This window comes from Zeus faber (genome assembly GCF_960531495.2).
Source record: "Zeus faber genome assembly, chromosome: 19".
In the NCBI taxonomy this organism is placed as follows: Eukaryota; Metazoa; Chordata; class Actinopteri; order Zeiformes; family Zeidae; genus Zeus; species Zeus faber.
The window spans coordinates 6,539,614-6,558,353 of record NC_137206.1 but is presented as its reverse complement, the minus strand read 5'-3'; the positions used below and the strand labels follow the sequence as shown (position 1 = coordinate 6,558,353).

Below are 18,740 nucleotides of genomic sequence, written 5' to 3'. Positions count from 1 at the left end.
GGCTCTCTGGTGGTGCACTGGAGTGTGTGTGTGTGTGTGTGTGTGTGCGTTTGTGTGTGTGTGTGTGTGTGTGTGTGTGTGTGTGTCTGTGTGTGTGTGTCTGTGTGTGTGTGTGTGTGTGTGTGCGTTTGTGTGTGTGTGTATTTATTAGTCGTGCGAAGAGTCAAAGTCAGGAACTTCAGTCGTCGAATAGTCAACTTTGGTTTTGCCTTTCTGAGATGAACACTTACATTTTCTTGGCAAGATAAGGAGATCTCGTTCATGCAGAGACCTAACATTGTTTTATTATTTTCAACCAGTTTTCCCTTCATCTTGTTACCTGCTTTAATGTAAAAAGGAATGAGAGATGGACAATGGTTATTTTAATGTCTTGTGGGATGTCAAAACAATATTTGTGTAACCTCCAAAAGAACGCAGATGAATTACTAATATATAAATTAAATATATGATTAATTGTACATGTTTTTGTCTTTGACATCTACAGAGTTCACTTGATTATCTCACTCTAAAATTCTGGTTTCTTGGTCTCTGGTTTAAGGAACAGAAATTACGTTTTTGCAACGTCTTTACTAGAGAAAAATAAAAAAGGCTGAAGAAGTGGAACAAATCCCTCCCCCGATGAATGCATCCTCAAAACTACCATTCTGTCCCCATCTAGTGGCACAGTCTACAATTACAGTTCCAATGTTTTTATTCTTATATTTATTCTGTGCATCAGTTGAACCCGTATCCTCCTCTGCTTTGCAGTTGATGAGACCTGGAGGAGCGAGCAAGATGCCTCCGACACGCCCCAGCCGCAGAGACCGACGGAAGTTCTACACCTCGCTGGCCGGAGAGGTAAGATGAGACAAGTTGTTTTAACGTAATTTCACAAATGTTGCATGAAGTGTAGGCAGACTTGTTGGGTTTGTAGCAGCAAGCATCATTTATTTTTTCACATTTAAGTCCAATAAAAAAAAAAATTAAAAAATCTCAAAAGCCAAATCAGGTAACTTATCCCTACATTTTCTCAAAATCTACCTCCTGCCTATTTCCTTCCTGCTTGAGCCCTCACGTTTTCCTCCAATGTAAAATGGGGGCGTGGTTATTCACTGAGCATCACATTTCAACGTGGCAACGAGTGGTAAACAAGGCGGATTCTCACCAACACCACACTGAGCAGCGTCATTACTTGAGATATTTCACACGGGGCATGCTAGCTTGGATCATAACGCATAACCTCGTTCTCGGTAGCGCGTAACTGAATTTGGATTACAATTTGGATAAAACATTTTGGATTTGGGGAAAAAAAGAAAGTGTGCCCTCCCCGAACGCTCCACCAGTGGGCACTGCGGTGCACCTCAGCGGACCTCATTAAGCTAGCGTGCACTGAGATGAGAACTTCCGTGTGGCGTTGTTTGTGAGAAATTGTCATCGGTAAGCACATACTGTGTATTTTTCGATAACCACAGCTTCTACGTCACTTGTCTGATGTTTGGTTCCGGTAATTACAGTTTTTTTGCCTGGTAAAATGTATAAAAAAATAAATAAATAAAAAAAATGCTCATAAAAAACTGTAGCCACTCCACCTCCTCGACGGCGCGATGAGGCGGGCCAGCGACGCGCCGGCAGCCGCACCTCAGCCAGCGACGCGCCGGCCCTCACTGTTTTTGCACACTGTGTGTGCATTATATTTGCGCTAGTAACAGACGGTTATTGAAACGTGACCGATAATCACAAGTAACCAAAAGTTACACAGCGCTTTAAAGAGCCGTGTAATACTGTATATATTTTTTAAACTTGATCAACTGAACAGTCGAAATGTCGCTACATGGTACGATACATATAGTTATGATGGGTTTGCAATAAATTGTTGAGAAAACAAACAATTTCTTGCAAAACCGCAATTTATTTTTAACAATTTATTGAAAATGTTCAAATTCTTATGAGCATTACTGGAAGAAAGTGATCGTTTAGATTTAAATACATTGGTCAGGTTCGTCTGACGGGTTTCATACCAAGACAAAATGTTTTTCACTTAACTTCAAGATGAAATGGATAGAAAATAAATCATTATTTTGTTGTTTGTTCTTTGGTGAGGCAGTTAAAGGGTTAATGCCATACAGATGGTAATTAATTAATTACAGCCTTCAAATTATCAGGTCTGGTTTGGTGGCAAAAAAAAAAAAGTGGGTGATGGGTTTGTAGAGAGCTTTGTTTTTGCCATTTCATACTCTTTTTTTATCAATTTTTTAGTATAATTTAATCCAATTTTTTCTATGCCTCTCTTTACCGTATTTTGACAGCAGCCCATCTCTTTTTTTTTTTTTTTTTTTTTTTTTCGTAAATGATTCCAAAAGGTCCTCAGAAGTTGTTTTTTTTTGTTTCTTTTTTCTGGACATTTATTTTTTATTACAATCTTCCTTCCTGCACTGTGCCTTCCACAAGTTCAGGCACAGTGCAGGGTTTTCATGTGATATTTCTTCAACGACTTGGGGGTTATCGGTCCTTTTGACGCAGTCGAAGATCAGATCATAGTTTAGGATTAATTTACTGTGTGTGTGTGTGTGTGTGTGTGTGTGTGTGTGTGTGTGTGTGTGTGTGTGAACCTACATGCATGCGCTGATGGCATCTGAAAATTGGAGGTTGGCCATTAATTCAAGGCTAATGAAAGGTTTTTCGTTTTCAAAGCACTTTGACAATGAAAATGAAAACCTTGTGTAATTGAGTTTGGATCCGTCAGCATTTAGGGTTTTTTGCGGTTTTATTCTGTTGACGTGCGAATGTTCTGTGCCTGTGTGTTGCGCGTTCAGCTTTATTCAAAGTGCTGCAGACACTGATTAGCAGAGCTGGGGTTAATGAACCAACTTGACGACGCAATATAATAAGGCACAATATAAGCTGAAAAACGAAACACTTGCCTATGAGATGTTCTCCGCCGCCGATGCATTATCTGTGCGGCGGTCCTGAAAGGGTGTCGTCCTACGTAGTTGTCCATGATTGCCAAACATGAAAGAAGAAAAAAAGAAAACACCTTGAAGGCATTCACTCTGTTCAACGCCTTCAAGGTGTTATTTGTGAACGCCCCCCTCCCCCTGTTCCCCTGCAAGCGGTACTTTCCAACAAGTCAATGTCTACACGGCTACACGGCGATTATAATTGATTAGGAGCCACTCGAAGCTATTCCGCCATTGACGTAAATCCGTAGCGTTGGAGCGGCGCATTAACGGTGTGATAATTAATCCCGGCACAAATCCGATGGGGGAGCCTCGGGTAGATAGTGGGCAATGTCACAATGCAACCGAAATCTACAGAATACATTTATTCCCTGGCGCTTCATGTCTTTATTTTTCAAATAGTCGACAACGTTTTTATTTTTTATTTTCTTTTGTAGGTCAGAACCGTAATGTAACCGTCACGTCATCTATGAGTGACAGCCTATTTCTTTTTTTCCACAAAATTCGTGTTCACATCTTAGTTTATTTCTATCCGTGTGAAATCCAAAGTCCCCCCCCCCCATAGTATCCCATTGCAAAACCGGATAAAAACTGCCTTCAACCCTATCGGTTGCAGGCGCACGAGGACCTCCAATCAAGCCTAAAATTTGTTTCTAAAATGGGTTTACGCACATAGATGAGGCTAGGCACAAATAACTGACCTTGAATCTGTCTAACTAAGAGCTAAGATTTACTAAGGGCTTTCTGTATGACCCGCCCTTATCCACCGATATGCGTGCATCAATTATTTTGATGTAGGGACAACAATAATTGGTGCCTGCACCCAAATTCTTTCTTTTTTTTTTTTTTTTTTTTGACTATTTTAAATCTTTTCTCAAAATGGTTAATGGGAACATGGAACTAAGTAGCAAACCTCCAAACAAAAAGCATACTCAAGCTTCTTCATGCCCCTTTTCATGCTTGCCTCGCCTTCCATCGCTCATCACCGTGGAGATGTTAACACCGCCCTATACCACCGCCACGGTTGAACCAGCTTCCTGCCTCACTGTGCAAATGGATGAATGTCCATCGCCATGGATCCACCTCTCCGCCAGAACGGCACGATTCTGGGTTTAGATGAGAGGAGAGATTGTATTTGTAAAGTAGTTCAGGGGCACAGCTGCTGGCCCCTGTGTGGACTACTACTTACTTAGATGTGTAGAACATTTGACTGTATATGTGCCTTACCTCCATACAAGTCCATCTAATGCCTCTTGCTTTTACTGGTAGTTCTGTGGTCGCCTTTTTTTGTCTTCTGTTGCTTTTGGAAAAGTCTCAAAGTTGCTTTTGACGCCAATATGAAGCAGGGTAAAGCGCCCCATGCAAGTTTACAACAAAGGACTCTGGAGTACATTGTGGGCCATCAGTTACCAATTTAGGGATTATTCAGTTGGATTAACAACGAAGTAGCCATTGTGAACAGTCTAAAAAAGCAATTTTGAAAAATACTTTTATTATTGATTGTTCATAGCCATAGTCAATTTTGGTGTTGTTGCGTGGGGATGGATAGAAGTCAACGAAAAGTGGGGAAAGTCAAAGAGGTGAAATTAAAAACAGAAAAATGTGAATGTTGCTTTCAATCTATCTATCTATCGATCGATCGATCACAAATTAACACTTTTCTTAGCTGTTTAACCTGTGAATAGTGTAATTGAATGAAACAGTTCTGTAACCCACCACCAGAGGGTGTAATCATTACACTTATTGTTACTGGTGGACAAGGGGCGCCCAAGCTATGTCCAATAAGGGATCCACCCCATGACAAATAATGGCTAGGCAGCCTGTTACAAGCTTTTAAAGTTGATAAAAAAAAATAAAATAGATCTATGTGTCATTTTTTTCCCATCGTACGCTGATTGAGAGAGACCGCTGTCTCTCCGAATCAAACCGCCTCTGATGCTGAGTCAGACTCGGCCGAAGCGGATCATGACGTGGCAGGCTCTGGTGACGTAGGCGTAAACCCACGGCTGCCAGGCCGAAATGGTTAGCCGGAGTGATGGGACTGTTTTTACGGCCGTGACAATGAAAGAGTCACCTCGCACTCAAACTGCTGTGCAGGGCAATATCGTTTTTTGATTGAGACACACCGGCACCCATCTCTTTATTTTTTTATCAAACCCTTCATGAATGAAAGTGGTTGTAAGAGCTTGTAGAGATAAAAAAAACCAGGAGTTTTCACAGTTATAAAAATAGATAGATCACACACACACACACACACACACACACACACACACACACACACACACACACACACACACACACATACACACACACACACACGGGCGGGGGGGGGGGGGGGGGTTACCTGTTGCCCGTTGATTATGATTATTCTAATGAGCAACAGGTAAACAGCCACACTGTTCCTGGGCCTAATCATTTACATCCAGGACAGGTGTGGCCCTGATGCAATACATGGGGCTGAAAGGTTAAAAAAAAAAAGATTTATGATTTATTTATTTATTTTTTGTCTACGTTTATGTCAATAAAAGCAATTAGACATTTCATTTCCCCACAAAGTAAGTAAGTCAAACACTCGGCATTATTTGTGTTCGCCAAAACCACTTAGTGACGTCGGTGCACACAAAGAGAAGCCATATTTACTCCCTGACACAGTGCTGCTCTCGTCCACTTTGTCTCTACCGTGTTTTCAAAAGCACAGATTGTGAAACTGACGGGAAGTGAATCTTCTCCTCGCTGCGTACGCCAGTGGCTGACGCTTAGCGCATTCTTAAAAAGAAGTAGGGCTTTTTGGCCAAAACCACGTGTTCAGAACAAGAGACGGACAAAATGAGGCGGCGATGTGGGTTCTTTTGGTGTTTCCTGTGCAAGCCCCCGATGGGAACCTTTATCCTCCTCTCGTTCTGAGTGATCCCCTCGTCGCTGATGGGTCCAAATGCCCTTGCCCCTTCTTTCACCGCCGGCGTTGTTGTTGTTCCCGGCAACTCGCTCTGGAAACAGGTGCCGGACGGAATCGCTCGGCGCCCCCCAGTGGCAGGGAATGACAGATAAAGAAGCAGAAACGTGGCCTGGAGTCGCCGTGACGTCGACCTGAGTCACCGTTTCGAAACAAATGGCTTGAGACCCGACTTGGAGGTTAAAGACTCTTGATCTTGACTTGAGACATGGGTCCAATGACTTGTGTTCATTTTATGTTTTCACTTTAAAGATTATGTGAGACATTGAAATGTTCACTGTTGCCGATGTTCACATTACCAGTGTCAGCGTGACGACACCCGGCGCGAGCGCACACTGGGAACGGCACTGTCATTGCCGGGGCGGATTCCAGGATTTTCAAGATGAGGTGGCACAAGGGGGACCAAGAACCAGACGGCGGAGGTGGTTGGGAACCTCTGCTCTAGCCCAGCGGTGTTGGGGGGGGCCCGATCAGATTGCAGGGAGGCGGCAGTGCCACCCCGTACCACCCCTTTAGACACATTCTTTGAGCAATTCTCTATGAAAAGTTCAAATTACAGATCATTTGAACAGTCGTCAAACAAGCAATGTCTTTTTGATGGAGAATAAGTCAAATACGCTGTCACAAAGTCATTTGTTTCTTTGTGTGTTTTTAATGTGATTACGTTATTTCACTGAATATCAACAACTATAATACAGATCCAATTCATTGTCATACTTTTTGAACAGGTTAGATTGGCCAATAATATCATTATTAGACAGGTACTTATACCTTGTGCTTTCTCCTTATAGAGACCAGAGACTGCAGTGTCTTGGGAAAAGAAAGTGACTTGACTCGCCCTAACTAAGGACTTGACATAACCTGTGACTCGACTTGACTTGCCCAAGAAAATAAATGACTGGGGACTTGCTTGAGATTTGGACCAAACTTACTTTTGACTTGGATAAGAGGGACTTAGTCACATTTTATATACTGTAGTGCTATTCATTTTCTCTTGACTCGCCCAATAAAAAAATGACTGGGGACTTGTTTGAGATGGTTTGAACCAAACTTACTTTCGACTTGGATAAGAGGGACTTGGTCACACGTCTGCCAACCCTGCCAATGTTGATGGTGACGTTTTGCAAATATCCAATTGAAAATGGTGATCTTTGAACTGTTCTTCATGTTTACCAGTAATTTGCAATGAGAAAACAGACCTCATTGCACGCGCACACACACACACACACACACACGCACACACACACACACACGCCATGCTAAGCAGTAGTCTGTCTGGAGGACATCTCCAGGCAAATCGTGTCTGGTTTTAAAACACGGATAAGGATATTGATCAGTTAATCTTCCAGACGGACTGCGTGCCACGATTGCAACTGGAAAATTCTGAGCTGGGCCATGAATTGACGTTGACGTTTTTTTTCCTTTTTTTCATCCCACAAGTCATAATAGTCACATTTTAGCTCTGCTTGGTTCCTGAGTAATATGTCAAATAAGGGTCCATAACTCTTTTGTCAATACCTCTAAGCGGTCAACGTGTGTTTTATGTTGTTACCTGACATCAAAATGAACACTATAAACTTTGCGAACTTAAGTCCCAGACTGCACCAAACCGACTGTCGGCCGTCAGCCTTCAATGGACCGATGAGTGTCTGCGGCTGACAATTGGGCGTAGTCTGTCCCGCACTGTTGGCACTAGTCGGCCCTTGTCAGCAGCCTTTCGGAAGATTCAGCATGTTGACTTGGCGGCGGAGACAGGCGCGGATAAGATCTCTCTGATCCGCTGTTCGGCTAAGCGAACAACACTTTTTGTAATGGGCCATAGGCAAAACCTACTGCTTACTTTTAGCTCTCCGGTGCCAAATAGAACAACAGACAGTGTTTTTATTTTAGAACAAGATTTATTTTCATGTTGTTTTGGTGTGTCTGGTCTTTAAGGGCTATACTTCCTTAGCCACCAGTCACTTGGGATTAGTATCACTAGAGATTTGAGGTTTGACCCTGAGATCCTGGAAGACATGAATATAAAATTGCAGCAACTGTAGAACTCCACTAAATGCATCAAGTATGATCATAGAGCACTTTCACAATGCTTTGAACAAGAGCGCTCTGATAGCTGCATACCGCATTCATTTCTTTTTTAGAAGAAGAATCTTTAATCGTCCCACAACATACCACACGACAACACACACACACACACACACACACACACACACACACACACACACACACACACACACACACATTTTGGATGGTGGTCGGTGAAACGTGGCTGCAATCTGTGCCACCGTGCCACCTGACTTTCCCGATCCCTTTTTTCCCCCGTAGCCTTTATTTCATTCTAGTTCCTAGTATGAGATTATGGAAGCAGCAAATGTTAGAAGCAGAGACCCCTGGGCGGATATTCAGGGGGCCAAGATGTTTTTTTTTCCTCACATCTTAGGTATATCAACAAATCTTCAGCAGTGAACTTGACACTTGTTGTAGATTGTAAAATTGCAATACAATTGGCTCATTTTCAATCCTGGTCTTTTTAAAATTTAATTTAAAATTTTAAAGTATAACTTTTCAGGGGAAGAGGGATTAGATTCAACATTTGTTTCTTTAAGTCTTAACCATTTGCCCCATTGGACTGCATTTAAACACAGTGAGAAGATGCAGCAGAGTGGTAAGTTTCACAACAGTAAAGCGTTCTGAGGTTGTGCCCTGAGCAGTTATAAATGATGAGCAGCAATGGTAAGGGTTTAATAAGGGTTGCGAAAAATGCCGAACCTGTCCTTGAACAGTTAATCCATCTTTAAACAGCGTCTCCTTATTGTTGGGGTGCCCCCTCGTGTTCTGCCAACTTGTAAAGTTAAAAAATGCATGAAAAAATGTTAGATTTTTCTTTCTCCGTAAAAGCCGCTACAACGTTAGATCTTACCCTCCCTCCCTCCCTCCCCACATTGCCTGCCACAATTACTTCCATTCATGACCATTTGGGCATCAGGCCGGTCGCAAGAAAAGACGGCTCATGAATTTCTTATGGAGTGCGACATGCCAGATAAGCCCCAGCTGCTTGCAGCGGGCCACTTTGAAGTCGTCTCCTTGCCTTGGTCTGCCTCCCTTAATAAGCACCGTTTATTCAGATGAGATGATGTAATCAGCCGCCCGTGCGCTGCACTTCGACACAAAGTCAGAAATCGTCTGTGGCATTGGCACTTTTGCGGCAAGGGAGGCGCATTATGCTGAATACTTGGACAGGGAAAATTGCATTTCACATTTTGCAGCCAAGGTGTTATTTATTTATTTGTTTATTTTGCGTGTCGATGTTTCTGTGTGATGTAGGCTATAACTGGGTCACAACGCTGCCTCGGGTTTTATGTTGTAATAAAACACAATGTAAGCATTTCATGTAACACAGCCACAAAGCGAGGGCTCTATTTATAGAACCCCGCTTGATATGGATGGATGTTGTCCTGACCTACTATTTGTCTGAATTGTGACCAAATAATTTTATACCTTACGCAATTTTACGCATATTTGTGCCTCCATTGATGAAAGCGCACGCTGACTGTTAAGACCACCAGACTCCCGGTGGGAAAAGGAAAGAAAATTCAGTTCAAATCCTACAGAAAATATCAAAGCAGGGATCACTGCATGGGCTGCTTAATGTTTTTTGAAGGAGCTCCTCGATTAGACGTTTGTGTTAAATCTTTAAAAAAGTGGAGCTACCGAGGCTGAAACACTTTTCGTCCATATAGGTATAGTTGTATCCGCCTGTGGGGTTAGTCACTGGGCAGGCCCATATGGTGTTGACGGTGGTAATTGGGGAATCAGGATAGCCACTGGGCTATGTCTGTATAGTCCCAGTGGTGGTAGTTAATGATTACGTGGTGATGGAGGGGGAGTGGTTCTGGGAGGCCAGAAGTCACTGTTGAGCCTTTTGGAGGTGTAGCAGGCCTAACTCATTGAAACATTGGTGAAAGAGCGTCCCCATTTGATAATCTCAGTGAAATACTCACTCTGTCGCTTGAGTGTAAAGTTGTTTGGGTGGACTGAGCTTCTGTGTGCTGCCCTCTCATTATCAGCACAAGGGACTTAACATCAGCTCCAGTGTATTACTGTACAGTATTGCAACAATTTGAAAATTAGTATGCGCTTTTATGCAGCATTTTAAATAAGCGAACACATCTAAACGATCCACCTGACCTGGATTGTTAATATATGTTGGGAAGACAGTGTTGCAGGTCCTTCTCCCCATAGCAGGTTTCATGCAGGAAAAAAAAACATGGTTCATCCAGCTTTATCTAGTTCATGAAAATTGCTGATCCCTAGAATAGTTGCCGACATATTGTTTCTCAAAGCCAGCTGGATAAATCTTATTCCGGGGTGGAAAAATATCTAGTGTTTATTTTGAAGATTTCCTTGCTTGTTTGGATCAAATTTTCTTATCATGTACTGATATTGGCACTTAGCGTCGGCACACCTGTGCGTGTGCGCCGAACATTAAACGCTCTGATAGAAAACTCCTTGAGGGGACGGAGACTAATCTCATCTAGCTCATATAAAAGGATCTCACAAAAAATTACTAAAAGGCACTTCTTCACTTTGATATCCAATTTACTGTGGCAGCATTTCAAGTCAGGCCAGATAAGCGTTTTCTTTTTCTGTTTCATGCCGCTGTCGCGACTTTGTTTAATTTGTTATTTTCCATAGCGAAAGAGAAGAAAAGCCACTTCTGTGCCCGGCTTTGTGACCTGGCAACAAAGCTCTCTTCCAGACACGATTGTGTAGGATTCGTGAAATGTCGGGGCGAAGATATCAGAAGTTGTTTTTTTTTTTTTTTTTTTTTTGATGAGAGAGTGGAGCATACTGTAATCCAAAGTGGAGGACCTCGAGGATTATATAGATTATTATTATAATGAGTATGTGATGGGAGGACCATAAGCGTAGGACCATAACAATCCGGCGAAGAAGAAGAAGGCAGACTCAGCCACCGACACCGATGATCTCATTGATCCAACTCCCAGCGCTGTAGAGGTTAGTGTCTTGGGTGATATCAACAAGAAGCTGGACACGCCTGGTCCACTCCTCCAAGACATTTCTCAGATCAAAGCCGGCCTTGATTTCCAAGGTCGGCGAGAGGTAAAAAGACAACGCGGATCTAAAAACCTCCATGACCTCTCACAACGGCGGTGGAGGTTGTAAAAACATAAAATAAAATAATGAGAGAGACTGTCCTGTAAATCCCATCCAAAAGTATGCGGGACTAGCTCATCTTTTCCGGGATCCCAGAGAAAAACACAGAGACACCAGAAAACATGGTGCTAGACTTCTGGAGATTTCAACCATGCAAATCTCAAAACTGTGCTTCCTAAATTCCACCAACATGTGAATGAGAGGGGCGAACATGCTGGATCTTGTTTACACCAACATACCCGGTGCTTGCCGGGCTGAGCCCCGCCCCCACCTCGGATACTCAGATCACATCTCTGTTATGCTGATCCCAGCATACAGACCGCTCGTCAGACGCTCCAAACCTGCTAAGAAACAGGTGAAGACCTGGCCAGCAGGAGCCATCTCTGCCCTCCAGGACCGTTTTGAGTGTATTGACTGGCACATGTTTAGGGAGGCAGCAACCACCGGCGGCTCCATTGACTGGAGTATATGGCATCAGTAAGTGCATCGATTACATCACTGTCACCAATTACATTACCACACGCTACAACCAGAAGCCATGGATGACTGCAGAGGTACATGCTCTGCTGAGAGCCCGAGATACAGCCTTCAGAGCCGGAGATTAGGAGGCTCTGATAACAGCGAGGGCCAAACTGTCCCGGGCCATCAGGGAAGCAAAGTGAGCGCATGCCTGGAAAATCCACGGCCACTTCAGTGACAGCAGAGATACACGGCAGCTGTGGCAGGGCATCCAAGCCATCACCAACTACAGGACGTCAACACCAGCCTGTGATAGCGATGCCTCTCTACCTGATGCGCTTAATGTGTTCTACACCTGGTTCGAAGCAAAAAACGATGTGGTGGCGTGGAAGAACACCCCCCCTCCCACGCCCAGGTGCTATGTCTGACCACAACTGATGTGGATAAGACAGTGCGCAGAGTCAACCCGCGCACGGCTTCCGGCCCAGACAATATCCCTGGGAGTATGCTCAAAGGCTGGGCAGACCAACTAGCAGATGTTCTTACGGACATCTTCAACATCTCCCTGAGCAGCGCCAGCGTCCCAACGTGCTTCAAGACTACCACCATTGTCCCTGTGCCCAAGAAGTCACCTGTGTCCAGCCTCAATGACTACCGACCTGTCGCACTCACCCCCACCATCATTAAATGCTTCGAGAGGCTTCTTCTTCTTTCGTATATCATCAGATGGCCAACTCAGTGTCATATAGCCACGCCCTCGTCTCCAGTCCTAGGTCAAAAAGGCCAGCTTCTGAGGGTGGGCTGTATAGGGGGCAGCTGGTGATTATGTGCTTGGCAGTCTGTTCAGGTTCGCCACACTCGCATGACGCACTGTCGGATAGGCCCCACTTCATTCGAGAGGCTGATCCTGAGGCACATAAAGACACTCCTGCCTCCCGCCCTAGACCCCCTCCGTGTATCGAGCCAACTGCTCCACTGATGATGCCATCGCCCTTCACCTAGCACTCACCCATCTGGACAAAAAGGACACATACATCCGAATGCTATTCATAGACCCCAGTTCTGCATTCAATACGATCATCCCCCTGCACCTGACCAGGAAGCTGAGCCTGCTGGGTCTGAACACCTCCCTCTGCAATTGGATCCTGGACTTTCTGACTGGGAGACCTCAGACGGTTCGGATCGGGAACAACACCTCCAGCGCCACCACACTGAGCACAGGGGCCCCCCAGGGCTGTGTGCTCAGTCCGTTGCTGTTCACACTACTGACTCATGACTGCACAGCGCTACACAGCTCGAATCACATCATCAAGTTCGCCGACGACACGACCTTGGTGGGTCTTATCGAAAAGAACGACAAGTCAGCATACAGAGAGGAGGTGAAACAACTGACAACCTGGTGCAAAGTCAACAACCCGTTGCTGAGTGTAGACAAAACCAAAGCGATGGTTGTTGACTTTAGGAGAGCACAGAGGGACCACGCGCCACTGGACATCGACAGCTCCCCAGGGGAGATCGTGCAGAACACAATTCCTTGGCGTCTACCTGGAGGAGAACTTAACCTGGTCCCTCAACACCGGCTCCACTGTAAAGAAAGCCCAGCAGCGTCTCTACTTCCTGAGGAGCGCCACCCCCCCCCCCATCCTCAGCACGTTCTATAGAGGGACTGTAGAGAGCATCCTTAGTAGCTGCATCACTGCCTGGTTCGGTAACTGCACCAACCTGGACCGTAAGAACCTGCAGCGAGTAGTGAGAACAGCTGAAAAGATCATCGGAATCCCTCTCCCCTCCATCTCAGACATCTACACCACACGCTGCATCTGCAAAGCAACCAGCATTGCGGAAGACCCCACCCACCCCTCACATAAACTTTTCACCCCCCTCCCATCTGTCAGAAGGTACTGAAGCATACGGTCCCTCATATCTAGACTGCAATAGCTTCTTCCCCCAGGCCATCCGACTCCTCAACGCTCAGGGACTGATCTGAACCCCCCCCCCCCTTGCTGCTATATAAACTTTGCACTGCACTAAGACTCGGACCACCATACTACTGTTTACCGCCTATCTGCCCCACCCCCCCCACCCCCACACACACACCTGTTTGTGTACTCTGCATTCTATCGAATGTTGTCTGCTGTCTTGCGTTGCTGTTTTGTACTATTCCAGTCACCACGTGACTTTACTTTTCACAACCACTTAACAAGATGTTGTTTAAGTCACTTTACTAAGTTGTTTCTTGCACTCCGCCAGACTATATGTAGCATGTCGTCCAACTGTGTTCTGTGTTGCTCCGAGTTTCTTTGAGAAACGTTATCTCATTGCACTGTGGACTGTGTATATAGATGAAATGACAATAAACCCTCTTGAATCTTGAATGTAAAAAAAAATACTTCTGACTTTAAGCACAGTGAGAAGCGGCAGCTGAGCGGTCATTTTCTCAGTAGTAAAGCATTTTGCGAGGTTGTGATATGAACAGTTATAAATGATGCAAACCAACATTTTAAGGCGGGCCTGGCTTGAAAAATAGCAAACCTATCCTTCAATGCTATGAGCTACAGTTGTGAATACTCCACTGTAACACCTCTTTGTAAAAGGGTCAATAATGCACATGTGCATCAGTGACTTAAGGCATGCAGTATACTGTAATAATATGATGCATCTTTATTTGTGTTCTGCAGTTTAAAAAGCATTGAATTTTCAAATAATTGCACCCAGTATACAGGCAGTGTGCTTCAATTATACCACATGCATTGTATTATAATTAACACCCACCTTACAATTGTTCTCACTCTCTCTCCAACCTCCCTGTATCACTTCATACCATTTTAATGAATTTTAATCAAAGACATTCTGTTGAGAAGCCAAATAACAGCTGTAAAACATCCAAACGTTGTAAAATGGACATATGCTTCAATATGCTTCATGCTTTGGGTGTTTTGGAACACAAATTACCCCCTGAAAGGGTTTCAGAATCCTGATTTGAAAACCAGCCCGGATTCCTCTTGTGACAAGTTTTGAGGCGTAGCTTGCGGAGCTAGCTCTATCAGACAACTTGACGGTACCACGCGCTTTCATGCGCTTATGGGCCGGCCTATTTATGCAGCCAATCCTTCCTGCCCTACCTGTTTTGCTGCCCGCTTTGCTTGCTGTGTTTCTTCGCTCCCTCCACCTCCCCTGCATCCTCCTGTTGGGCTCTACTCTTCTATCCAATGGGGGGATTCAAGCTCATTACTCCTATATTTCTAGCTCTAGTGTTTTCTGTACACCTCGCCGAGAATGAGCAGTAGAGCCCAGATGCCCAGACTCAAACAATGTCAATCAACCACAACAAATACAAACACATAACTCCTCACAGTACCTCAATGGCCAATCCGTAAAAGGAAAACAGCGCCATCTAGACTCACCCGTTTTGCCCATGGAAATGTTCTCCACTCACATGGAACTTTTCCTCCGCTCAGAACTCAAGGTTTTTTTCCCTGACCATAACTCAGCTCCACTCTGTGCTCAGAAGCAAAAATTGCGATTCTAAAATCGCTCTGTGCGTATTTTGTTTTCATAAATTAGCAATATTGATCGTCTTTTGGGAGCCTATGGATTTGTGTGGAAACTTTTGAAAAGGAGTGAAGTTTTAGATTAAAAGACTTTTTCTCCATCTCAGTAGTGCACACACTATAGGATTCATCAAAGGCGGTGATCAGAGAGGACCACACTCTTGGGATTCTTGCACACACTATGGGAGCCAAAAGTTGAGATAATATCAAACCAGCCTAATCCAAACAGCTCAAATCAAACGGCTGCCGATGACAGGAGTGCCATCTCAACCAACCCCAAGAGATTTATTTGTGATTGTCTTCAGATCTTGAATCCCAAAGTCCTTTGGCACATGCCGGGAACGAGACTCTGAAACTGATGTTAAAGAGGCAGGTGAGGAGGTGGCTGACACCCCTGCGATAATTCAGACAGACAGCTCGACATAGCAGGGATAGGAGAGAACTGCGCGGAGAGAATCTCTCGAGGAAGGGGAAAAGACGCAGGTTGATTAAAGCGCAAGTCTTACGATTCCGACTAAAGGTTTCTCATCTTTACAAATCCTCAGCTCGGGCAAAGGCTGTTTTTGAAAGGGGGAAACCTCATTCAAATGCCAATTAGCCCTCATTTAACCGCCTGTTTGAAAAGCTGATTCACAGAGGAGCCTAAGCCCCGCCACAGCAGGGTCGCTGGCACGTGGCACGTGGAAACAAATACATGTCATACTTCCAGGAGCGGAGAAGGGAGCGTAGCAGATGGAGCCGTAGATTACTGAACTGGGGGCCAAACTGCGCTACAGCTCACGCGACCTGTCTCCTCCTAATTGGTTGGATTTGGAGCCTCCCTTTCACATGATTGGACGGCTGCTGTATGTATGTCTGTGTGTGTGTGTGGCGGTGTGTCATTCACACCGTTGACACTCGGAACGGAATTGGAAGGCGCGAATAAGTCAATCACGTCGTCTGTACCCGTTTTAGAAATGGTTGACGCGCTCGTCAGTGCATATGTTTGCATAAGTTCTTGTTTCGTTGTTGTACAAATCCCAGCGTAATGTTATTATTATTTATTAAATGCTACTTGTAATGTTAAGAGTACGCACATCCATCACAGGCAGTCCTAGCCCCCAAGTGAAGTTGTGTGACCTGGCATGGGCAGAGACAGAGTGACACCCTAATGGCAGCCATTAATCACGTCCGTCACAATACAGCCCCCCAGAGTGACTTAGTGTTCGTCTCTCACTCCTGTCTGTCGAGCTCTCCATGGTTTTTTCAGCCCACGCTATTAATGCGCTTTTTGACTTGTCAGAATGAAATGTTCCGAGGTGACAAATGCAGATAGATTAGCTATGAATGAGAATGGGGGGGGGGGGGGGGGTCTCTTAAAAGGATCCTGCAGATTTGGGGAAAATTTGCTTTTTGTCTGCCAAAATTCAGATGAGAAGGTCAACACCAATTTTATCCGTGTCCAGCACAGAGATAGTGGCATGCTACACACACACACACACACACACACACACACACACACACACACACACACACACACACACACAGTGTATATATAGATAAGTGAAGCTAACTTTAAATAAAAAAAGATGAATGTTATAAAGATAAGTAACGCTCACCTTAAAATCTGAACCTGTCTGATTTTTAGCTTTACTCATATTTTTAAATTGTCATTCTCACCCTCTCACATAACATGACAGGTGAGAATGAGAATGAACAAAACAAAACATGTAGATAACCCAGGTAAACAGCCGCCCCACTCCCCACTTTCTTTTCTTTACCGCGTGCGGACGGACAGAGCGCGGCGGCGCGTCTCTCTGTCTCTCGCTCTTTATTAGACGCGCTTTTCGGTCTAGTGTCATGCGCGCTCACGCAGCGGGAGCGAGCCCAGCCCAGCCGAGCCCCCCCCCCCTCATCCTCATCCTCATCCTCATCCTCATCCTCATCCTCATCCTCATCCTCATCCTCATCCTCATCTTCATCTTCTAAAAAAGCCAAACGCCGCCTCTCGCAACCGCCCGTCTCCCGCTCGCTCTCCCAGTACGAGCGGCTCTCCGCGCACCGGCGCGTCACCGTGCGCTCCGCCGCCGCCTTGCGCCCCGGGAGGGGTGAGGCTGTGAGCGCCGTTAGGGCGAAGCGGAGGGAAGGGTGGAGGAAAACGGAAGGAAAGAGCGGGGAAAGGGAAGAGGAGCCCAGGGACTGGACGGGCAGGGGAGGCGGCGGGCTCTCCCCCTCTCTCTCTCTCTCTCTCCGTCGCTCCCTCCGTCCACCGCCGGGGGAGGGTTGACTTTTCCCCCCCTTTTTTTTGGGGGGGTTGCTGCTCCTCGATGTCCGTGACCCGACCGCTCTCCAACATGCTCTACTTTCAGCTGGTGATCATGGCCGGCACCGTCATGCTGGCGTACTACTTCGAGTACACGGACACGTTCGCCGTGCACGTCCAGGGCTTCTTCTGCTACGACAGCGCCTACACCAAGCCCTACCTGGGGCCGGAGGAGGGCAGCGCCGTGCCGCCCGTCCTGCTGTACGCCGCGGTCGCCGGCGTGCCCACGTTGGTGGTGAGTGGAGCGCCCCTTTTCCCAAAGTCCTTGGTTATCGCTCGGTTCTGTCATTTGAGCAAGAGGGAAGGGAGGGGGGGGAAGAACGCAGCCGTGGATCGAGTGTCGGTGGAGCTTTTCTTTGTTTTGTTGATGCACAAATGTGAGGCTGTCATCTGCAGTGTCCGTCCGCGATTCAGGGGTTTGTCTTCGTCATTGCAGTCCCATGCATTCATGGTTCACTCCGTCGCTCGTATAAGTTGGTGAATTTTTGGGTAGTGATGCAAGACTTTAAATGACTCGGCAGTTTGGGAAGCCACTCCGGCAGCGAGTGAATTAAAAATATTTACTCAGGTCTAAATGAAAGTACTTTGGCTTTGCTTTTGGCATAATTCCTCTTGAATGTGACTGATTTACGCTTTGCATCTAAGTAGTTTTGAGCGATCGACCAACTGACTCCTGTGAGAACTGCGTTCAGCTCCGGGTCGAGCTGACTTGGACACGTCATTCATTGCTCTCGTTGGGGAAGTCGCCGTGCATTGCGTCAACGGAGCCAAACGAGAGAAGACAATTTAATTTGAACGGGTCGTTTAACTGAGTCACTCGTCAAGAAGCGGATCTGGGAAAATGAGTCGAGCCTTTCGTCCCCAATCGAGGGCTGACGAGGTTGGGCGTGAACTGTCACAGAATAGAGTCGATGTGGCAGGTGATGCGCAGGATCAGGTGGTTGTCATGGTGCGGCGTGGGGACCCCAGGGGTTAATTTGAGAGCTTACAGGGGGTCAGCAACATATATTATAGTTAAACGTGACCGTGATTTAATTTGCAAGGCAAATGCAAGGCACCAAACAGTCCTTGGTGTACCGTGCACAATAATGGCGGTTTTGATCATGGTTCCACGTATCTCTGTATTCGTAGGATAGAACAATAGACAAACAATAGAAAAACAAGCAGAAATAAGCAATAGATCCAGCTGAGTTTGCAGGTCACAGAGCCAAAATGCCGTGCAGAGACCCAGGTTTGAATCCCACCTGCGGCCATTTGGTGCCTGTCTCTCCCTCTCTCTACCCCACTTATAAAGGCAATGAAGGCAAAAATAGCCTGAAAAGAAAAACCTTAAAAAAAAAAAAAAAAGCTAAATCTTCTCA

The 18,740-nt window shown here is 45.5% G+C and overlaps 1 protein-coding gene across 1 annotated transcript in view; it reads left to right on the top strand.

Annotated features, from left to right (window-relative positions):
- Positions 1-774: 774 nt before the first annotated feature.
- Positions 775-18,740, top strand: part of plppr5b (phospholipid phosphatase related 5b) — a gene marked incomplete at both ends in the record, with an annotated part of 86,771 nt that continues 68,805 nt past the window's right edge. The window contains 2 exons of the mRNA XM_080019957.1: positions 775-837; positions 17,426-17,614. Coding sequence (XP_079876083.1) covers positions 775-837; positions 17,426-17,614 — 252 coding nt within the window. The remainder of the gene's footprint in view (positions 838-17,425; positions 17,615-18,740) is intronic.